At 36.5% G+C, this 24,538-nt stretch overlaps 1 protein-coding gene across 8 annotated transcripts in view; it reads left to right on the plus strand.

Moving 5' to 3' along the window:
- The window catches only part of LOC5567755 (voltage-dependent calcium channel subunit alpha-2/delta-3), a 118,585-nt gene that overhangs the window by 82,962 nt on the left and 11,085 nt on the right, over positions 1 to 24,538 (plus strand). For 3 of the 8 annotated variants that reach the window (XM_021841923.1, XM_021841916.1, XM_021841920.1), the window contains 8 exons: positions 1,789 to 1,893; positions 1,973 to 2,044; positions 2,153 to 2,355; positions 2,638 to 2,786; positions 3,584 to 3,625; positions 17,669 to 17,771; positions 18,104 to 18,142; positions 18,281 to 18,391. In XM_021841923.1, the coding sequence (XP_021697615.1) occupies positions 1,789 to 1,893; positions 1,973 to 2,044; positions 2,153 to 2,355; positions 2,638 to 2,786; positions 3,584 to 3,625; positions 17,669 to 17,771; positions 18,104 to 18,142; positions 18,281 to 18,391 (824 nt within the window). Of the gene's footprint in view, positions 1 to 1,788; positions 1,894 to 1,972; positions 2,045 to 2,152; positions 2,356 to 2,637; positions 2,787 to 3,583; positions 3,626 to 17,668; positions 17,772 to 18,103; positions 18,143 to 18,253; positions 18,392 to 24,538 lie in introns of all 8 variants that reach the window. The other 5 variants (XM_021841921.1, XM_021841922.1, XM_021841917.1 and 2 more) reach the window with 4 other exon arrangements.

Below are 24,538 nucleotides of genomic sequence, written 5' to 3' on the forward strand. Positions count from 1 at the left end.
TTCATCTGAGTGCTGCTGATTGCTCGGCTTGCTACCGGGCGTTGTTGATTTGGTCGATGGTTGGATGAGTTACGTTCTGTTGAGGCGATGTGATCTTCGTTTGAACGATTGGTCATTTCATTGTTCTTTTGTTGATCTGCTTCATTGTGCTGGGATTTGAATAGGCTAGAGAACGGTTGCCCCAGCCTGGGAGGATTAGGGTCGGGTGCTTGTAGTCTTCTTTTTTGTCTGGCTTCGCGATATGTTATCTTCTCGGTGACCTTCATGCGTTGAATCTCTAATTCATCTTTGTAGACAGGGCAGTCCTTTGACAAAGTGTAATGATCTCCACGACATACGACGCATTTCAACTCTTGTTGACACTGGGTCTTGTCATGATAGAGGTTAGCACAACTGGCACATATTTGGTTGCCTTTGCAAACTGACCTCTTATGGCCAAATTTCAAACAGTTCATACACCGTAGTGGTGGAGGAATGTATTGCTTGATTTTGCAGCAATGGAAGCCAGCGTCGATCGAGTTTGGTAGATGCCCAAGGTTGAACGTTAAGATGAACAATCCGGAAGCTTCGAAATCACCTTTTTTGTTGCGACGCTGAACCCTTTTCACGTCAGTCACGTGTTGGGAGCTCAGCTCATCAAGGATCTCCTCATCAGTGTGCATTTTGAGATCAGGACAAAACATGCTTCCGCGATAACTGTTCAAGGTAGGGTGTTCGGAAATTTCGATATTGATGATTCCTCCAAAAACCTTTTGCTTCTTCAGTTTCTCTGCCTGTTGTCGGTCAACGGTCTTCAGTAAGAGACCGCCATCTTTCGTCCTAACAATAGTAATATTCGGGGTTATGTTGTTCATTGCCTTCCTGATGAAAAACGGGGATACCGTTTTCATTGTTTCGTCCTGGTCCGTTCGCTTCAGGGTCAAAAAACGTGGTCCATTGTAACTGTCCACTTTCATCAGCTTTGTAAACTGGATCTCCTTTCGCGTCGAACGATTCGCTGTTCGTTTCTTCCCATTGTTGTAACGACTGCTTTCTTTTGTTGTCCATTCCAACTCTTGTTGATCTATATCCAGGCCATTATACCTAGACCCGAACGCCCAGGATGGCCCTCCTCCGCCGCCTGAATCCTCTGCCATGTCACCCACCAGTCCGCTAAACTATTTGTAACGATTTGCTTCAACAACCATTAATTTAATGTGTATAGGGTCTCCGCGGTATGAAAAAAGGGCTTTAGCTTGAAGAGCGCACGATGAAACGATGTTTCCCACTCAAAAACTTCAACCAAACTGTTAAGTACTATTAACTCTAGAAGTTTATAGTAGTTTAAGCTAAAAGTGCAGAATGATGATTTGACAGCACGAATCGAACAAATTTCTAACGAGGCTTGAGTTCTGCAATGAGTTACATACAACATATTTTGCAATTTCGTAGAAGAAGAAAGATACTTGAGGGTATCAGATTTACCATTATTTTGTAATTACTGAAAATTGATATTTAATTATGTAATTACGCAACTCAAATCAGTTGCGTAATGAGAAAGCGATTTCAGTTGCGTAATGACTATTATCACACTGCAATATTTAGTGCAGGAAAGTAGGCCGTTTCACGATAGACTGGCGTAATTAAAAACAGCCTATTACGTTGAGAAGTAGCAAAACAAAACATAACAAGGTGTATCATGTGTGTGAAAATATTACACGAATCATATTAGTAGGATTGTTGTCTAATCATTTCAAACTTTATGTGTTTTAAACAGTGTGACATGATATTTCTTCACTTTTTCCACAGTTTCAAGATATTTTAAAACCAGCCTACAATACAGTGGACATGATAGAGGTTGAACTAACCGATGACGACCGTGGACCACGGGACTTCAATCTTGCCTTATTGCATGTGAGTATCAAACTAAGCATGACCCATTTACCATACAAAAGTACGAATAAAAAAAATACGATCTATCTTCTTCCACTAGATACGAGAATCTATAATAAATCAATCTACCGGAGCGAAATGGGTGCACGTGAAATATCATTTCGACGAAATGGTAAGTCAAACAGACACGAGAGCCCAAGTTACCAAAAAAGGCGAAAGAGCAGACTAGTGGTTGCTTGCGTAATGCCTGAGAAATTAAATTGGTGCTTTTTTTTTTCAGAAACGGGTATCTCGCACCCGGCGCCAGTATTACTGGACTCCGATCAAGAACACCCCGTTCACTCTGGTAGTAACGTACCCGGAAACCTACGGTGTCCATCGGCTTCAGATCCGGACGGAGGACGAAATACACCGCATACTCGCCAAGGGCGGTAATGTCGCTAGTTTCTTCAGCGGCATTAACTGGAAAATTCATCCCGATTGGTAATGATGGTTTTGATAGCCAGTAGCCATATTTAGCTTCACGCTACTTATTAATCTAGTAGTCTTTTTATTAGAATTTTATCTCAAACATCGAACATGATTCTTATTCCGAACAATAATTTCAAAAAATAGATTACTTCGAATATTGTGAGATGAAATTTCAGAGATTTACTTGAATAATCACATTTTTTAAGTGTAGTGTTCGGAATAAGAGCTATGCTTGGAAATTGAGACAATTTAAAAGAAAAACAAAGGCTGCATTATATTTTTTAATAATTTCAGGGTGTATTGCAAATATCTGAACGAACACGCAAATGAAACGTTCGCCACCCCAGAACTGGAATTGAAGCACTTCCTAGAGCGAATGAAAGCGGGCGGCTGGAAATGGCCAGCGCTCCGGACACCGCCTCCACCGGAGCATGCCATGTTTTGTAAGTGTTGACACTTTTCAGCGTAACAAAAAAACTGTTCCTCTATATGTGTTACCAAGCAACCAAGATGGCTAACGTCGACCCAAGCCGGATTAAATGTCAACCGTTCGTCAAATCATCATTCAATCATCAATCATTACCATTGCCAGTGTTGTTCATGTACCATCCCATTGCTATTGTCACCATGCCTATCACGTTTCATGAATGTCATAAGGAACCCATATATAATGACAACCCGAGCAGAAAACAAACATCGAATTGGATACTTCTTTAAACTAATGCACAATGGTTGTTTGCTATACACATATTTAGCCAAAAGTACTAGAAATGATTTGAACATTTTCATGTTTTTTTTGTTTTTTTTTTAAATTAAACCCAATTTGCTTTAATTTTGATCCCAGATCTGAACTGTATTAAAATTTCAATTTCTTTGACTTGATGATATTAAAATAAAATCGATTCTTAAAGACAAAGCAAGGAATAACGTAAATTTTAAAGCGATCATTGACAATCTTCAATAAACATTCGATTTTTAACTCTGCTCGGGAACCCTTATCAACTCAATCGTAGAATCCGTTTGAATAACCAAACTATTTTCCTTTTTTTCTTTTTCGATTAATTTCGATATGTTTCAAAAATATCATCCAATCGAAATTACCTCACCCTGTCTTCTGTCGAAATTCTGACGATTTTCGTGCGCCAATCATCCACTACTACTACAACAACTGGCTCGAATGTGTGCCAAAACCAAAACCAAAAAATATATTTAAAAAAAACTGAAAATTGCAAATCCGCAGCTAACATTTCGACCCGAATGCCTGAAAAGGACTACTATTACTGTGAGTAAGATTTCTCTAACCAAGCGTATTCAAAGCACAATTCACAAACAGACTCAATTAGAAATCGAAGTAACAGTTACTCCAAAGCTCCCAAACTCTAGTTTCGTTGTGAATCCCACGAGAATCGATTTTTACGTATTGTTTCGGATTTAATTAGTGAATCGACCGATCAGTTTCCTTCTCACACAAAATCCTCGATAATCTGCACAGTTCGAAACCAGCTCGATTTTGATTACGGATTTCAATTGAGGACGATCGAATCAAACTCGAATAGGTTGTTTCTACTGCACGTTTTAATCGCACCAAATCTTACAGCCTGAGTTCATTGATTAGTTGGAAGTTTTAGTTTTATAGTGAAGTTTAATCCGGAAAAGTTATCAGTAATACCGTATAGCCGAAGTTTGGAGTTTTAGTTTCCAATTAGTTGTTTTTTAACATCACGTGTGATTTGTTTTAGGTCCCTATACTCAACGATAAGCGTTTTTTCTTAAAGAATATTTTTATGTTTAATAATATAATCACTAACCTTGTTTGTAGTCTGCAAATGTCAATGCATAATATCCCAACTGTAAAATTTTCTCCAAATATTTATTCACTTGCACAACGTTTACGAAAGCCGTTCATTTGTTAGCTGAGGAGTTGCATATGCAGGAATAAGTACCACTATTACACCACAATCTACATAACTAGAGACACTTCACAACATGATTGACTGACACATTTCACGCAGAAACAAAACATTATAATACATGTTACGACTGCCCTTTTTGTTATTGAAAAAAGTGATGCAATGATAATGAAGGGCGTAGCCAGAGGGGTTGTATTCCATGAACTTTGCTTAGAAAGTCTTCAAGTATCTCTCATGGACTAATCCAAAAACTCTTTCGGAGATTCCTACTTCCAAGAGTTTTTCAGGAACTTCTATTTAGAATTCTATTATAAACTTCTCCAAGGATTCTTTAATCAGCTCTTTAGAGAATATCTCCAAGAAATTTCCGAGATTTTTTGATGATTTTGTTTTATGAATCAATAAAGTATTCATTCCTGGATACTTCCAAAAATTGCATCAAACATTCTTCCCAGATTTCCTTGAAAGATTCCTTAGGAATAGTTTTGAAAAATTTTCGAAAATTCTGTTAAAGATTCATAGGAGAAATCTGTAAAGATTATTAATTCTTTTTTTCAAGAACTCTTGGAGAATTCGAAAGAATCTCTATAATTTGTGTAGTCTGAATAAATTGGTAGAAGGATTCCTGAACAAGTCATTTTTTTTTTCTTTATTATTGAGATTTTCAGCCCTGGGCTGGTTCATCTCATAACAAGTCATTGAAATAGTTCATGTGAAAATTTCTATGTCAATTTTAGGAGCAATTTCAAAGAAGCTATTGAATAATTTTTCGAGGAACTAGTGGAAAGATCATTTAAAACATCTCTGTGTAGATTTCTGGTGGATTCTATCGAGATGTGCTTTAAAGACAACTAAAAGGAGCTTCTGAGAAAATTACTTTTAATAATAAAAACAACAAACAAAATTTTAAAAATTCCAGAATATATTCTAGGAAGACTTTATATTGTGGCTGATTTCTTGAAAAATATCTGTCACATTCACTAATTAAGTTCTATAGATTTGACTCCCTGGTTGAATTTCTGGCATTATTCTTGCCAATGTCCTTAGTATCTAGGGGATTTGAACTGGAAATTAACAAGCAGCCAGGCTACTGTCAAGCAAAAAAAAAATCATCAAAATGATCCGAGTATGCCTAGGAGTGTGCGGTCATTAGTTCGTCACGGTAAAAACTGCTATACGTTTTATGTGACACAAAAACTATCAACTGTTGAAATACGTTTACTTGGTCTTATTGATGCGTAAGTTTTTCAGATCTTTTGTGAAATATATTTTTGACTAACATATGGTCAGAAACTATCTAATTAAGCTGATTTTTGCACTTATTGCCTGCATCAAACTGCAGAAGCTTTGTTTGAAGTATTTTAAGTGTGCATCTTGAAAATGGTTCCCTGCGAGACAAGCAAACAAACAATGGTTTGCACTGGTAGAAAAATGTGTGTTCGAATTGAATGACCAACATGTTGGAGACCGCACCCCTCAGCTTTGCATAATTCCTTGAAAAATCCTTGAAGCCATTTCTGATGTAAAATTCAAAATTCTGTAATTTCCTTCAAAATTACGGGTGAAGGATTTTCTGGGAGATTATTGCTCAAGACAAGTTCTTAACACTTGGAATAATACTTGTTATTTATGAACCTCTGGAGAGATTCGTGGAAGAATCACTGACAGAATTCATGGAGTCTTTGTTTATTTTCTGGAAGAACTACAAGTATGCCTGGTAGAACTTCTCAGCGAATTTCTGAAAACACTTTAAATCAGAGTTTCTCTAACTTGGCACCGCGAAAAGCGAGTTTGGGAAGCATGGCTTTGTGTGGATGAAGAGACATTTTTGAAACTCTAATTTTAATGATGCCAAAAATCTTTGGCAATATTTCTGTACTTATCTTTGAAGGAACTTCAATGATTATTTCAAAAATAATTCAAGCCTGAGAAGTTTCTTTAAAAATCTCTAGGAGATTTACTACAGGTATCAATAGTACGTTATTGAATTATAGAAGCTTCAATCGAAGTTTCACCACCACTTAACAGAGCAACCTTTGGAGAATTTTCCAAATGATCCAGATGTAGGTTATCATTTGTTAATGATTTTCAAGAATTACTGAATTTTATTGCCAGTTCTGTGTGTAGGAAATCAATAGAACTTTTGCTAGATTTAATATATAAATCTCTTAAGGAACACTCCGAGTGGATGCTGAAAAAATTCCCGCCGAGACACAGGGGATTCACTAGTGAAACTCGTCGGTGAATGTTCAAAACACTGCCTAAAATAATTTTTCAGATGATCATCAGGAGAAATCATAAGTACCGTCGTTGGGGGTGACAATGGGTCAAAAAGGGATATGTGCGATTTATTTTTTGAATAACTATCGCAATTTAACTCCAATTAACTTCAAATTTGGCGTGTATGTACTTTGATGGTACATTAACAACTGTTCAAAAAATTAAAGACAAATATTTGTTCACAGCGGCATCACAAGTGAATGAAAAATGACCCAATCTCACCCCATAGAGGGGGTGACATTGGGTCACTGTAATTAAAATAACTTGTTTTTGAGAATATGATTTCAAAACCATTCACAACTGAAAAATATTGATAAAAAACGATGCAAACAAGACAAAAAGATATCTAAGATGTTTCACAAGTATGATAAACCCACTTAAAAGAAAGATTATACAGAAAATTGAAGAGCTATGAGAAAAAATATGTAAACCCAACATTTATCGTCAAGTTTACATAAATTTTCTTGGTTTTTCCCTCAAATTGTCTTCAAAGTCTCATCCCCAATTGCTATAAAGCCCATTCAGTTTCCCAAAAGGTGTACTGAAACAGTGATTATTTTAAACCTTCGCAAATAGTTAAATTTCGGTGCGACATTCCACGATCAATAAATTTCAGGCAGAAGTTGACGTCATAATCCCAGTATTTCAGCGATCCAACTCATTTGTACTTCCTTGAGATGTTTCTATTATATGAGAACACTAATAAATAATCAAATTTAGAAAAAAATACACCCTTTTGATAAAAATTTACGATGTTGCTGCGCACGAAACACAGTTGCTTGTTTGAGAAGTTGTCAAAATGCGTTATATTGTTATTCAATGCACGGAATACTCAAGTAGACTTGTTTGATGTTTCAGAGATGCTGTATATAGAAAGAATAAACACATCTTTATGAAAAAAGAGAGCACCCGGCACCGTAAAATGTCAAAAAAGTGGACTTGGAATTTCATTTACTATCGTTTTTGCTTGACCCAATCTCACCCCCATTTTCAATGTTTCAGACATCGTACCGAAAAAATGATTTTTTTTTTGTGGGAAAATCAAACAGATTCCGGAAAATACCTGTGATGTGTAATGAAAAGACTTTCAACATTCTACTAATACAACGATAGAGGCTAGAGTACATGCGTGATACTTTGTACAGGAGAAATTTAATGTTGTAAATTTTATCTAGTTGCGACATGTCAGTTTATTGATGTAGTAAACAAAAACTACTATTTCTAAAAATGTATATTGTTATGAATTATGTGTAATAATATGTTCCCTAACATATGAATTATTAATTTTAGTAATATCAGCGTTATTAGCTGAAATATTTCACAAAACATATTTTTCCGTTTTGACCCAATCTCACCCCCTAGACCCATTGTCACCCCCATCGACGGTATAATTGGTGGATAACGTTATTTCATGGATTTGTTTGCAAGATCCGTGTTGTATTCCCGACAGAACCTGTGGTAATATCTTTGATGAAAGCCTGCATTTTTGATCAACTGAAAGAATTATACAAGGAGTTTCTCATTACTCATTCATTTTATTACGGAAAAATGTCTAACAATATAATTAAACATAAGATGATTAATGATTATGGCCGTGGAATCCCCACTGGCTACACTCAAGTTCTTGCCGTATATATTTATACGTCAAAATGCCTCTGTTGATGATTTTTTGAGTACAGCAAATGTTCCAGAGATCACCCAACAATTTATTGGTGTTAAGAATGGAAAGGATTGTAGATATTCACAGATCTTCGCGAACCCTTGCGGATCATTATGGACCTTCGCGGTCCGTGAAGCAAGGAATTAGGGTCCCAGAACATTTAAAAAACATACATAACATTGCAAATCCGAGGGAATATATTTAATGAAGTCTTGAGGGGACCTAAGCTCTAATTTTATATTCTGTTTACTTGTATACGAGTCAGTGTCTGCGACATATAAAAAAATCCCACTGATTACGCTTATTAGATCCTTAAGACGTAGAAAATGCGTACAACTCAAAAATATTTCGTTTTCTTGTATGCAGGGTTAACGATCTGTGTCATATTCAAATTCATTAACAGATCGCTGGTTATGTTACAGTTGAAGACCCTAAGGATTATATTACAGAGAATTTTTGGATGACCTATGACCTATGACATTTCTATGAAAATTATCATCATCAGGCATTGCATTTTTTCCTCATCTGTAGAGCCTTCCATTATTTAGGAATATTGTGGTATGACCCATATTTTATTTGGTGCTCATCAAATATCCTTTCACAATTGAGATGTGATAGACATTGGTTGATGTGTCACACTGTCCCAACTGGGCACAACTCGTTTCATAAAGTTTATTACTCTATTAGGACTACCTTGCCAAATTTCCAAGGGCTCTAATGACCCTTTTCCAAATGCTAACATTCTTTGATCAAGCAATGCTCCGCAGTTGCATTGTAAATGCTCAGCAGTTTCGTTTTCAGCTTGACAAAAACGACACTCAGAGGATTGTATTTTTCCTATCTTTTTAAGATGATACCTACTTGGGCAGTGACCGGTCATCAGACCAGTTATTACCCTAATATTTCCTTTATTACTGGGTTTTATAAATCTTCTCGCTTGCTTGGATGTATCCGTGGTGTTCCAATTGGATTCTACCATGGATATTTCCCAATTTTTCAGTTTCATCCTGAGAGTGCACTCAGAAACGCCACAGAACGGTTCAGGGCCAGCAAAGTTCGAAGCTGCACCCTGTCTTGCTAGATTTTCGGCGATTTCATTCCCCTCAATTCCACAATGGCCGGGCACCCAGTACAATGTAACTTCGTTCCTACTGGCCAATTGCTTCAGAGAAAGAATGCATTCCCACACAAACTTTGATCTACATGAGAATGTCTTTAGATCATTCAAAGCTGCTTGACTGTCCGAGAAAATACAGATCTTTGCCATTTGTAGTTTCTTTTGAGACAAACTTTTGTACAATCAATGATAGCTTGTATTTCAGCTTGGAACACAGTGGGACTACGCCCCATAGCGATTACCTTGCTGATACCAGGGCTGAAAACTCCAGGTATTGCATAATTCGTTTTCAATTGATTTCGAAGCGCGATCAAAGCAAGCGAAGAAAAACATCGCATCTGTGTCGTTCCATGACCAGCAATGTATGAACAAGGTGTAAACAGTAGCACAGATAGACTCTCACGATGTGTAGCGGATCATGAGTGTTACAGAGAGTGATAAGTGAGAGACACTGTCAATTTTTTTTTCAGAATTCAACCCCTGACTATCATTTAGGCGTTTCCGCAGTATTCTCGAAATTTGATTATATTTTATTCCCATAAATATTGTACTGGTAAAACCTAAAAAGCATATTCGGATTCAGGGAGCCCAAATTAAGTAGAAGTGAATTGTTGTTTTTTTTCAGCAGCTTCGTTCTCTTCGACATGGGTGGTTTTCTAAAAGCTTTGGTCTAAAATTTGCATGAATACTTCCAAGTTTCAGAAGATTTATCCGACAAAAATCTGACCGAAGAGAACAAAACGGCCGAAAGTACGTATGTTTCCTATGTAGATTTTTGTTCAAAGCTTACAATAATCCCATTGACAAGTTATTAATTCATCCCAAAATGGATACCCCTTTATTTTTATTTTAGAAACGACTTTTTGCACTAAAAATATATTTGTTAGAAAATTTAGGTACAGGGGTTAATGGTGTTCATCGTCATACTGGTTTTCCTGCATTGCATTGATAACATTTTAGAAAACAGATCTGAAAAACTGTGACCAATTTCGCCCAAAATTACGGTACCTGTAAAATTTTTCGGAAGCATTCCTGGAAAAATGCGTTTTTGAAGAGAAGTCGTGTAGAATTTTTAAGACACGTCCCTGCGGAAATGGCAGAAAATATTAGGGGAAGTGTACCAGTTTTGGCCACCCTAAGGAAAAATGTTGTTTATACATAAATCAAAAGACCTTTGGTTACTGTCAATACATAAAACAAAAGCTTTCAATTCATGCTCAGCAGGGAAAATATGAAAACATTGTTTTTGTGTTAAAAATGGGGGTGGCGAATGCCGGACCACTTGCAGCAGTATTCGCCACGATTTTAATTTCGATTCCTGAATTCGCCACCTACGTTGATTTCTTATGGAGGGTGGCGAATCAGGAACACCATGGCGAAAAATAGGTGCAAAGCGGCAAAAATTTTAAGAAATTAAGAAAAATGACTTTTTTCTATTATTTTCTGAGAAAATTTTGAGGTTTCCAAGAAAGTTTCCGTATCATCTTAAAGCAATTTAGCAAACACTAAACAATTGGTAACCATGTATGTCGTAAAACGGTATATAATCCGGGGTGGCGAATAACTGGTACATGGCGAATACCGGCACACCTTCCCTACTCGAAATATCAAAACAGGAACTCCTAAAGAAAATATAGTGAAATTTCAAAAAAAAAAATCCCCAAACGATATTTTTAAAATTAAAAAAATAGAAGTGGTTGTGTACAAGACACGACCGCATGACGTTAACTACGCCATATTATTTTTTGCTTGCCGATAGTTTCTGAGACGATCCATGATTTCTTCACAATATAAATTTTCTTTACTTTTGAGGGCATGATTTGCCATCGGAGCCACACGTATCCTATACGATATAAGAATGACAAAATTGAGAATAAAGCTCTGTCCCAGTGGGGACGTAACGTCATGAATAATCAAAATTGTAAACGTTTTATTATTGAACATGAGCATGAGCATGATTGCCGCCCGCAGTTGTTACTCCGTTATTGCAAGAACAGCTGTACTTACACAGGGAACCAACATATGCTACTCAGGATCATTAGCATCTTCAATGTGTAAGTACTGATGCTCTCATTATTAAAACAAACAATACCGGCGTCGGCTGCGTCCGAATGCAGGTCAATCCGGGAATGGGAGGGAAATGTCGACGTGTTACTTGCTTTATGGAAGCCGAGGAGTCCTCTGAACTTCCACAAGAAAACACTGGGAGTTTGGATATGGGAAAGGATTCGTTTTGGTAAACGATAAAGATATAACTTGCTTCAAGTACCCGTTGAAAAACCGCTGGAGGAATTTCTGGACGAATCCCTAGGAGCAGTGTTGTGAAAAGCTCAATTTCTCATAACTCACGCTTGAGATGTTTCATGCGTGAGTTGTAAATCACGCAACTCAGCAGTCAAAAAATCATGGATGAGTTGGCTCACTCTTTTGACTCATTCGGGTTTATTCTACGACTGGCGTGAGGTGACAATTGTCGGTCTCGTATAGCGAGGTGACAACTCTCGACTCGAGTGAAGTGACTCTCCATTTGATTTACACGGCGAGTCACTTCACTCGAGTCGAGAATTGTCACCTCGCTATACGAGACCGACAATTGTCACTTCACGCCAGTCGTAGAATAAACCCAATTGTCTCGTATTTCTACAGTTTACTCACACACGGTAATAATTTCTTGTTAGTCTGGTAAAATTATAATAATCCTTTCTAACGTAAACAACAACATTCGGGTTCCACAAGTTTTTGACGAGTTTTGCGACTGGATCAATTTTTACGGTTTGAGTTGATTTAGTGATTTTGATGCAAAAACCTGAAGCGTGAGATTGGCGAAGCAGATCTCTAATGAGGAAATCCTGAAGAACATGTGCATAGGAATGTCTGAAGGTATCTATAGTAGTCTCTAGGATTTCACGAGGATTCTTCCACAATGCTTGATTACCAAAAGGATTTTGTCGACAATTTCAACAAGATATGATGAACGGTGCTTGTTAAATTTAAATTTCTGTGGGAAATCACGAAAAGAATTTCTAACGTTATAATAGAATTTTTCATTGCATGCTTACGAGGATTAATCGATAAATCACTATAAAATCATAATAGTGAGATTTCCACCTTTTAAAATCCTCAGGACTTCGTTGGCGTTTCGGATTTTCTTTCAATGATTTCTTTAAGAATCATCAATTCTACAAAAACTTTAGATGTACTTTTTTTCTTAATCCTTGTTGAGTATCTTAACCTTTGCGGTAGTTTTTAACATTCAATTTTTATCTTTGATCAGTTCCAATTTGATCAAATTTCAACCGATTTCAATTCTTTTAGCTTCATTCGATAAGGAATCTATTTCGATGGCCAGAAACAAACCCTAGCATGTGACCCATCAATTTTCATTAATTTTCAGCGCCAATGCATTGGTGATCATAGCAACTACATTTTTTCATACTTGGAACCACCCGGCCAGGTCACGGATATTATGCCCCCCCGGAGAAGTGACCACATGTCAACATGGAACGAACCCTAGCATGTGACCCATCAAATTTCCTGCAACTCATGGAGTAAAACTCCGTAAGAATTTTCTATAAACAACAATTGTAGGTACTTTGATCTCCAATGAATTGGCGCTGAAAATTCATGAAATTAACTGAGCCTCATATTAGGGTTTGTTCCAAATATACAAGTGAACACTTTTCTAGGAGTATCAAATCCGTGACCTAGCCGGGTGGTTCCAAGTATGAACATACGTAGTTGCTATGATCACTACTGGATTGGCGCTGAAAATTTATGAAATTTGATTGTTCACATGCTGGGATTTGTTCCAGATCGACAAGTGGCCACTTACCCGGGGGCATAAAATCCGTGAAAAGACCGAACAGTACCAAATATGAACAGACGTAGTTGCTACGATCACCAACAACACTGCATAATTCATTGCAGGAAAGTATGCCGTTTCATGACCGATTTGAAATATGAAAAGCAGCCTATTACGATAAGAAATTGCAAAAATATATTACTATTTCTCATCGTAATACGCTATTTTTCATCACGCCAATCTGTCATGAAACGGACTACTGAATGTTTTTTTTGTTTTGTTTGTTTGTGTATTTAGGACACTTTACACTAGAGAGTGCATTCGTGTCGTACTACTGAATGATGTCGTATAGTTATTATCCAGCTGAAACCAGTTGAGTAATGACTATTACGCAACGATTTTGCCTTTATGCAACTGTTCCATAATGAATTATTGCACAATAATTGTCAGAAACTACAAAATAGTATATAATTTCTGATACCCTCAAGTGCTGCCCATAACTGCATGTTTGTCACATTCGACATTTTTGACAATTTCGTGTTAATACCGGGGAGAGTCATCAAATGACAAATACTTTCGATCAAATTACTGAAATCTGTGAGATTGTTCTAGAAAATTCGAAAAAAATACCAAGTTGTTTTGTAACCACATGAAAGTCACATTGAGATTATACATGAGCCGCATAATGCAGTAGCAACGAAATTTCTATCAGAATTATTTTCTGACTATTCACCCAATATGCGATATGAGTTATACAAAATTTCAGTCTCCAATAAGTAAAAATGGTTCCGGGTCATTTGGCCGAACGCCATTTGACCGAAAGGGTCATTTGGCCGAATGCCGTTTGGCCGAAATAGAATAAAATAGTGACCTGCAGTTGGCATGCATTTTAATGAATTCTGAAGCTGAATCTCGAAGAACTTATTCAGCTTATTCTTAAAGAAGGCTGAATCGTCATTGTTATACAAAGCATCCTAAATGTTAGCAGTTACCTGCTTCTCTGCTAGCGGTAATAACTTCCAGCAAAGGTTTTTGCATTGTGTCTGTAGTCAGTAACTAAAACGGTTTACGACTTATCCGTCCTTCTGCAGGACCAGTTTGCTTCGATCCATCGAAACGTGCTAAGTAAATTGTTTCAATCACAAATATTGGCTTCTTCTTTTCACAACGGAGAAACAGTGAGCTTCTTTGGCGTAATTGTCCACCGAGTCAATCGGTTTACTGCAAGCATTGGATGAGAATGACATCTTACCTCTCCTGAGCTGACCCTTGTGCTAAACAAAATGTTTTGAATAAGATTTTTATGAACGTATTATGAGCATTATTTTTAATAAGCATGAAAAATACTTTACGTTTGAAAGAATAGCCTATGATCAAAAGAAGGAAAAAAAGTTCACAACTTCGTCCTGAATTACCAGATTGATTTTATCGTTCTCTTGAAGCACTTATGAAGCAACAAACTTGACGTCCCATCACATCGTAGAAGTCTAAAAATTAATTAGCTGAACAATTATTGTTCGTAATTCGGCCAAACGACCCGTTCGGCCAGATGTCATTCGGCCAAATAGCGTTCGGCCAAACGGCATTTGGCCAAATGGCCGGACACCCATTTACTCAATGCCTACTTTTGTCGAATGTTACAAATATGCTGTTATGGGCAGAGTGGTCTTCTGCCAATTTGTAAAAAAATACTATTTCCAAATCATATCCTCTAGTTTTCTATTCCTGTAGAAAACCAAGCCTTAATTTTGCAATACAGCCATTGGAGAACGGCTAAAAATAATTATAACTACTTACAAACTTGAACACCTTGAATAAAACTTAAAACATTAGAAAATGTTAATTTCATTCTAAAGCTATTAATAACTTGAAAACGCCAAAATGATGATGTCTGAAATGCATTTTTTGCGCTTTGGACTCGAAATGTTCTAATGTTCAAAAACATACCAAAAAGCCGATGTAGCTTATCCATGATTTTAAGGTGTTTAGGTGCGTGTACTCTCAAGCGAGAGATATGGCAATTTGAGATTCTTCCAAAACTGCATCAAGGAAATACTTTGGAGATTCCTGCAGACCTAGGTCCAAAAACTTAATCAAAAATTTTTCCAGAAGTATATCAATGAATTTATATACAAATTCTTCCTAGAATTTCTCTAGTAATTTCTTCTGAAATTTTAGAGCATATTTTATTGAAGGAATTTCTAAAAGTAAAAATCTCTGATAAACTCCTAAAAGGATCTCTTAGTAAACAATTCTGAAATTTTCTGATTCCCTGCAACAATTTTTGTAGTATTAATCAAAGGAATAATGCTGCAGCATTTGCTGGTAGGAACCCTTCATATATTTTTTGAACAATCCATTGAGAATTTACTGAGGAATCTTTGAGAAGTTATTCGAGGAATTTTTGAAAGAGACTGCTGGAGCTCTAAGCGAATTGCTTGTAAAGTTGTGGAGGAATATCTGTAGGAATTTCTAGAGACACTCATGAACTAATTATAAAAGGATTCATTTTAAAAAGAGTACGTGGAAGATTTGCTAGAATAATCCTTAAAAGAATTTGACGAGCATTTTTTTTTTTTGAAAATTTGTGGATCATTTCTGAAAAAAACTCAGAATTACAAAAATAAATCAAAAGAGGATGTCTTACAAAAAATCTTGTGGATTCCCTAACAAATGCTTAAATCATGAATCTCGTAGAACACTGTTTCCCAACCTTGGTAACTACTAAAAAACGGCTCGCTGTAAAGTGATCGTTTCAGCGAGCTTTTCACATAGTCGAGGCTCCACGTACCCTTTGTTGGGAAACGTGGTACCAGAGTAGCAACTGAAGAAATCGGCGGAAGAATCCTAACCCAGAGAGATTCCTGAGGACATTTTCAAAGCAATCCTAGTGGAAACATCTAGAATTATCAGCGTTGGAATGCTGACGGATGAAATTTTAGACGCTTCAAACATATATTGAGAAATTTCTGGGAGAATTGATGGAACAATCCCAGAAAGAATTTCTAGAGAGATCTCTGGAGAATTTTGTGGAGAATTTTCGATAGAGTTCCTCAAGGCATCTGTAAAGAAATTTTTAAATAAACTGTGTATTTTTCTGCACACAAAAGTTTATGGCTGGTGTAAAGTATGCCTGTCAAAAAAGTATCCAGATGTTGTGTTTCGGCCAGCGAATTTATGCCCGAAACTAGATTCGAACTCTTGCCGCACCAGTGGGGCAAAAGTTCGTTTAAGACAAATTATTTTAAAACTGTTATAACCTTTCCACTAGCTAGGTTAGAGTTCATGGCTAACAAAGCAAAGCCATTCTAAAAATGTCTGGGTTCGATTCCCGGTCGATCTAGGATCTTTTAGTAATGGACATTTCTTTAACTTCCCTGGGCATAGAGTATCATCGTCGTTGCGACACGATATACGAATGCGAAAATGGCAACTTTGGCAAAGGATGCTCTTAGTTAATAACTGTAGAAGTGCATAAGAACACTAAGCTGAGAAGCAGGTTCTGTACCAGTAAGGACGTAATGCAAAGAAGAAGAAGAATGTTTAAATTTCATTGTGTGGTATTCATTTCTTTTCAACTGTTATAGTTTTTCTTGAAATATTGATCATTCCACTAAGATCGAACTTTTGCCACACTTTTTTCTACACTTCATGAATCTTAACACTTAAGAAATGTTGACAATAATTATGGAACAAATAATAAAAGTTTGTAACAAATTGAATTGGAATCCATCGGAATTCGTTATATTTCGAAACCACAAGAAAACTTGCGCTACATGGCGACCGTTGAAAGTAAGACATATTAAATAAATTTAATTAAACTCAAGAATAATTGGAGGCTGAACGTGAGTGGATGACGTCTAAGTGATGTCTCACTAATTATTGTTCCTAAACAAATGTAATAAACACGGTAAAAATATAAAACATCGAGGCGTTTTATGGAGACATTTCGCATAATGGACCTTTGACATAACGAAAGTCACATGCCTTCTTTAAAATATTAACTTAAAAACTAAGGAATGTCCATCATGACAAACATCCTCATGGACACCTTTTTGTCCAATTCAATGAAACCATTAGCTAGGTACATATAAGAAACTCAAATCAAAACAATAACACAACACACAAGTAACAACTACCAACACATCGTATTCACTGCAGTGTGTCAACTCTTCTTGTGTTGTATTTCCGTGTCAGCAATTAAGTTGTTTTCTTGAAATGCACCCTATTTTGAACCCCTAGTCAGGATTCACAAAGCACTTGGTGTGTGACTTGTATCATTCCAATCTCACAACTCACTTGACTGTTTCACAGATTACCCATTAGTTGCACATCCATTGTTCATATTCACTGGAAACCATTATAGAATTCTAACAGATATCCTCCATTCACCAAACTCTTAGACACCTCACCAGCCAGCACTGAATTTAGTCTTAACATTAGTGTAGAACTGACTTTTGAACGTCAAAAACCCTAATCATTGTCGGTTTTGCTCGATTCCTCCCTTACAATTTCCGTTGTCCATGCAACCGAACATTGGCCCACCACTCCTTTAGGCGATCGCAATTTAATGCAAGCCCTGGTTTACGACGCCAAAGTGACGGAATGGTTCTCGAAAAATACCAGCGGAGGTAGCGGCAGCAGAGACGAGAAGGGCGGGTAAGAATAGTTCCAGCAAACGTGTTTGATTAAGCACCATTAGATTTGTCTTTTCTATGTAGTTTTTAATTTCCAACATTGCCCATTCTGAATAGACTAATTAATGCTAAACGATTTCGTACGATTACATTTCTAATTTTCCCTTCCATTAAACATGAACCCTAATTTAACGCACCGCGGAATTCTGAATTCTAACGAACACTAATCCACTAATCGCTAATCGCTTAAACAACACATACGCACAACGGGTTTGGTTCTCTGTTTTTTTTTCTTTCCCTCTGGTTCCGATTTGTTTGATTTTTTTTACGATAATTTTCACCCATGTGGAATAGCCCTAGCCCAATTGCAGTTTTGATGGGTTTATTGCCAAGGTAATTGCACTCATGCTAGTGTACACGTGTGAATTTCCAAAAAAAAAAACGCAAACCGTTTGACTGATGCGATTTATGTTTCATGCTATTTAACTGTTTTAATATACCAAGTTCCTTACTTTCATCAATGCTGCAAAGGAATGAATTCAAGCAACGATTTGGAGTGACCGTTTCATTCCTGGCAACCCACAGTGGGCTTACCAGGTGGCAGGACCACATGAACTTTGGCGATGAGTCCAAACAGTCGGAGTAAGTATGAATGTGATCTAGTGTAGGAGGCATTCCCAAGGGCAATACACCCGATTCTGTTTTTGCACGGGGAATGCGTACCGTGCAAAAGAAGTTTTCAGTTCAAAATTTCAAATACCGTGCAAAAAAGTAACACCATTACTGCAAACAAAAAAAAAAATGCAAAAACAGAATCGGGTGTATAACGACGAGCATTGACGTATCATTGTACGAGTAAAAATCAGAATCCCAAAATCATGATTAGGGTAACGGTCGTATTTTGGACCCCCTAAGGACGTGATTTTAGTTTCTTATCCAAATTAATTAATTGCACAGCGTAATCAAGTCAAAGAACATGCCAAAATGTAGAGAAAAACTTCCTCTACGAGATAAAAATGCCCATACGGCCATGTAGTATTCAAAAAAACGTCGAAAATAATTGAATTATGAAGCACTGTTTTTCATTATTTTGGATACACCAATACATTTTGGACCCTCAAAGTATATATTTTGGACCCCCGGCATTTTTTATCGTTTGGCAACAAAGTCCACGACACTGGTTGTATAATATGCTTGCCCATAGTCTAATCAATCGATAGACAATAGAAAACCGAAGAAATTCTACGCTACTAGTTCAGAAATTTGAAAAAAGTTTTTGTTTGCATTTTAAAAATTTCTGACGATTTCAATTTTTGTGTGTAACGTGTTGTAACGGTTGCATGGATGAACCGATTAAATTAAATTAATTTCAGATAAAATAAACACATTTTCTATGTACAAACGGTTGATGCAAGTGCGGAGTTGTCCTATCTATCCAAATGGCATGCAAATTGAGTTGGTCTTTCGATTTAAACTGGGAAATTTGCAGGAAAATGGCCAAGGGGGTCCAAAATATATAGAGGTCCGAAATATATTGGTTACCCTATGACTCATGTGAGTTTTGGGTTTATTCTACGACTGGCGTGAGGTGACAATTGTCGGTGTCGTATAGTGAGGTGACAATTCTCGACTCGAGTGAAGTGACTCTCCGTGTAAATCAAATGGAGAGTCACTTCACTCGAATCGAGAATTGTCACCTCGCTATACGACGCCGACAAATGTCACCTCACGCCAGTCGTAGAATAAACCATAGCGAGGTGACAATACTCGACTCGAATGAAGTGACTCTCCATTTGATTTGCACGGCGAGTCACTTCACTCGAGTCGAGAATTGTCACCTCGCTATACGACGCCGACAATTGTCATCTCACGCCAGTCGTAGAATAAACCCAATGATATCATGATTCCAGTGTGTTTAATGTTACGAAATAATAAAATAATACCATGATTTAGATTACCGAAATAATCAAATCACGTACTCATTTATGATCTACTTATAAATCTGTCGCTCATCCCGACAAAATGAAAACAAAAAATGTCAAAACTGGTTCCGAACCAAGATTCTTTTTTAAGTGAGCAACATAACCACACAACCTCCTCGCCGTATTGGATTATAGAAAGTCGATATGAATGAGTAGATTCAAAGCTCGCGCTTAATGTTGTCACTATGGATACCATGGATTCCAAAATCATGATTATCACTCATGAAATCATGTTTTGTCATCACCTATTCAATTCATGAACTTCATGACTTGTAATTTCTATCCATGCGATATGGATAACTACAAAATAACGGTACCAGCACCAGTGTGAAAGGGCCCAGATAGCCGTAGCGGTAAACGCGCAGCTATTCAGCAAGACCAAGCTGAGGGTCGTGGGTTCGAATCCCACCGGTCGAGGAACTTTTCGGGTTGGAAATTTTCTCGACTCCCCAGGGCATAGAGTATCTTCGTACCTGCCACACGATATACACATGCAAAAATGGTCAATTGGCATAGAAAGCTCTTAGTTAATAACTGTGGAAGTGCTTATAAGAACACTAAGCTGAGAAGCAGGCTTTGTCCCAGTTGGGACGTAACGCCAGAAAGAAGAAGAAGAAGCACCAGTGTGAGCAATGTGAGAGGTACTATTTTTTCCTTATTTTCTACAAGAGCGAAAAATAATTTATTGTCGTGATATGACCTGTTATCCAAAACAGTTACGTGAAATATCATGAATGCAACTCGTGAACTGTTCTGTAACAAAATATATTTCAGACTTAATCACACATTTCCCAGTAAACACGCGATCGTATATAATAGGATATAAGAGTACAAGTATGGAGGCGATATACGTACATTTTGCATGTAGTCTTATGGCACCTGTACGTATATAAATAGCCTCCACCTTTGTACTCATACAGTATTGGACAAAACATTTGCAACTTTTTCAATTTTCCATACAAAATGACCAACTTTGGTAAGCTAGATCTCAGTTATTTATCGTCCGATTTGAATGAAATTTTCACAGAACATCAGATATAACTTGAATTTTAACATATATTTTTGAGTGATTTTTCCAATCACGGGTTTATAAATTATAACGGTTTATCTAAAATGTAATTTTCGACGAAAAATTCAAAACAATTTATCTCAAAATCTGATAGCCCTACACAAAAACTGTCTTCAGCAAACTTGTTCACCTCGTTAAAATCTACAACTTTGCTGAAGATACCATGAAGCTATTCCTTCAATATGTTTAGTTATGTCATTTATAAAAAATCGACAAAAAATTGACATTAGTCAAACCGTTACTGCTTTTGAACTTGTGATTGGAAAAATTACTCAAAAATATATGTTAAAATTCAAGTTATGTCTGATGTTCTGTCAAAATTTCATTCAAATCGGTCTATAAATAACTGAGATATAGCTTACCAAAGTTGGTCATTTTGTATGGAAAATCGAAAAAGTTGCAAATGTTTTGTCCAATACTGTATGTGCTGTCATATACGAGTTTGTGTTTACTGGATTATCATTCTTAAATCACTCTCAAATCTTGTTTGAAATCCGTCAAAGATCTTGCGAGAATGTACCAAAAATGCCTTGCCCTTTCTAGGTTTCCACAAGGATCATTAGCAGAATAACAAGTTTTTATTTAGATGATTTTTTTTTATCTTTGCATCATGGTTAGTTTTTATCGCGGAAATTTTTTGGAGGTCTCGTTCAGAAATCTCTTTAGAGGAGCCCTTTAAAATTCACTCAAGAATTACAATTTAAATTCTGCTATAGATCTTAAGGAATTTTCTTGATGTATTTCCATTAGAGTGATGCAAATTCTGAAATGTTGGCTCCCCTATGCTTAAACAATTCATATTATGATAAATAGCATTATCCCAAAGCTTGAAACGATTCGGAAGAAATTTGACTGTGCACAAGCTATTTGAAGTTTATATGGAGATTACTATGGAAAATGCCAACTTTTTGCGCTCAGGCCTGTATCTCTTTGACATAATATTTTATGGAAAAGTGAATAACCTCTGCTTATGTGAAATCCTTTCAGCAACAACTTTTCTGGAGACCACATTTTGATAGGACTTAAGGTGAAACAGTTTTGAATCAACTTCTAAGATTGCATGGAAACTTCAAAGGCACAAATCTCGCGAATGAAGCATCCAACAACAGTGCACTTTTTATTTTGGCTTTGTGCACTAGCAGAAAGCTTAAATAAGAAGATCAGAAACGTTTGCCAACTGTTCCTCCAGTTTAGTGCATTTGAAAACGTGAGTAGGAGTACAAGTCGGCCATCTTTGGATTCCGAGATGTTTCACGATTGTACCCCGTTTGGCATAAAGTCGTTTGGCATAAAGTCGTTTGGCATAATGGTCGTTTGGCATAATGGTCGTTTGGCATAATAGTCGTTTGGCATAATGATTGAGTAAGAATGAATATCGGCATTTACGAATCTTTCACCGAGATCAACACCACTGAGCCCATAGCAATTTTTTTTTGTAGTTTCTCAATGAGCGTGGTGGTCGTTCAGAGATAATCCAAGCTATGAATGTCATAAATTGTAGTGACATTAGAGAGCATAACTAAATAAAACTCGTGACGGGTCTGGTGGAAGATCTTTTCGGAACAACAATTTTCTTCACATCCCTGAACATAAAGTATTGTTGAATTGTTGCGATATAGATAATTGAAAATAGTAAATTGGCAAAGAAAGTTCGCAGTTATTAATAAAGGGAATGCACATATTTTGCTGCAGATCAAGCTCTGTTCCAGTTTGTACGTAATACTTGATGAAAATTACTTGGTAGAAGAAGGAAACATTTATTTGCTAAATATTAAAAACTCTTATCTAGAGATCTATTATTGCAGCATAATGCAAACATAGCTTATATAAAAGAGCAGATTTTTTTTCGTTTAAAATTTTTAAGGCTGTAACACTAAATATCTTCTCACAACATAACTCAAATGAACAACACATTCAATATAAATTTTAATTTTGAAAGTGTACATCAAAAACACTGGCTATTATCGAAAGGAGGGAAAATGTGTGATTGAAACAATATTTTTCCAGCATATCTTGAAAGTAGATCTTGTGTTTGCAAAAAAATATGTTGAATATTTACAGGTTTTAAAGTAATTATTATTCTAACAGCACATCTTGCAAGAATTGCGAAATATATAAATGGTGAACATTTAGCTTGACTGAATAATAAAATTTAAAACAGTATAAATATAAAGAACAGCCTATTTTTAGAAGCAGGCAAAATGTATGATTAAATCAATAGAAGATTGGACGCCAAAAACTATTGCGGCATAATAAAACGAAAAGACATCAAAAATTTCGTTCAGAATCATAGCTCTTGTCCTACTTTTCCCCGAATGCCAGTTCCTAGAATGACTCGTTTCCCCGAAAAGTGATGCAGTTTGAATAGGTGCTATAATAGTCTTTAGTGGCTGGAAGGTGAACGAGCATAAACGATAAGCAATCAAAAGAAGTAGGTATTCTGTCATTCTTGGCTATACACATGTTGGCAAACATATTGAGGACGGTAGAACTCGAAAGAACCACCAATTAAATAAAGAAGGGTGCATATCAGATGGCCAGTTCGTTCACCACCCTGAAATGTTTAAAGTTACGACAAGTATGAGTGACACAAACTTTTCGGGGAAGTGGACTTTTTGTTGAAGCGGGATATTCTGGGAACTGGTATTCGGGATACTGGCGTTCGGGGTAACGATATTCGGGGAACCGACATTACGGGAAAAGTAGCACAACCCATCAAAGTAACTCCAGTAATCGATTTCTTTTTTCGCTGATAACTTGAGCAGATCAATGTCATCGATTGCTGCCATTTTGTCAGTTGGGAACAACGAAATCTTAAAAGATTGATTGACTCTTTATTAAGGGGAAATTCAGCCCGAGGCTGGTTCATCCCCGCTCTTAAAAGAACAGCCTATGTATAAAAGAAGGTAAAATTTGTTTCAATTTCAAATCAACAGTTTTTATGCCTATAATTTGGTTACATCACATTTAAAAGAAATCCAATGTTTGAAAGAAGGGTAAATTAGTGCTAAATCTATCAAAATCTTCAGTGCAAAAAAATATTCCAATAGCGGAACTCAAAAGAAAAATTAATATTTTAAAGAAAGGTAATTTCTGCATAAATTATAAAATATTATTGACAATAACTTTTCTTATATGCTTTAGTTTATTCAAGAGCATATGATTGTTGAATAAAGTGACATTTTGTATCAATTATTGTCAATTATTGACTCCGCAACAAGCCTAATGTCATCAGAAAGATTCAAAAGAAACGTAAAAACGAATCTCATCTTAAGAAATTCTTGGTTTCAGACTTATTATGCCAAACGACCGTTATGCCAAACGACTTTATGCCAAATGACCATTATGCCAAACGACTTTATGCTAAACGGCCTTATGCCAAACGACTTTATGCCAAATGACCTACCACCGTTTCACCTTAAGGATAAATTGCTATTTTTAATCATAAACTGGGTCTGCATTTTGCATGCTTAACCAACTGCTCGGCAGGCAACAGTGGTGCTGAATCGGTAGAATAGATCAAAGTAATCCAGGCTACTATGTTCTACAGCAAAACAACAGTGTTGCTCTGAAAGAAATTGAATGATCATCTCAGCATGATTTAGACTTTGTTATCACTAATAACAAATTATCCTTACGTCCCTTCAAAATGTGGTCTTCGGCAAAGTTGAAGTTGGGAAGATTTCACATGAGTAGAGTTTGTTCACTTTTCCATAAATTATTATTACGAGCAGTTGG

The sequence above is a fragment of the Aedes aegypti genome, chromosome 2 (genome assembly GCF_002204515.2).
Source record: "Aedes aegypti strain LVP_AGWG chromosome 2, AaegL5.0 Primary Assembly, whole genome shotgun sequence".
Taxonomy (NCBI): Eukaryota; Metazoa; Arthropoda; class Insecta; order Diptera; family Culicidae; genus Aedes; species Aedes aegypti.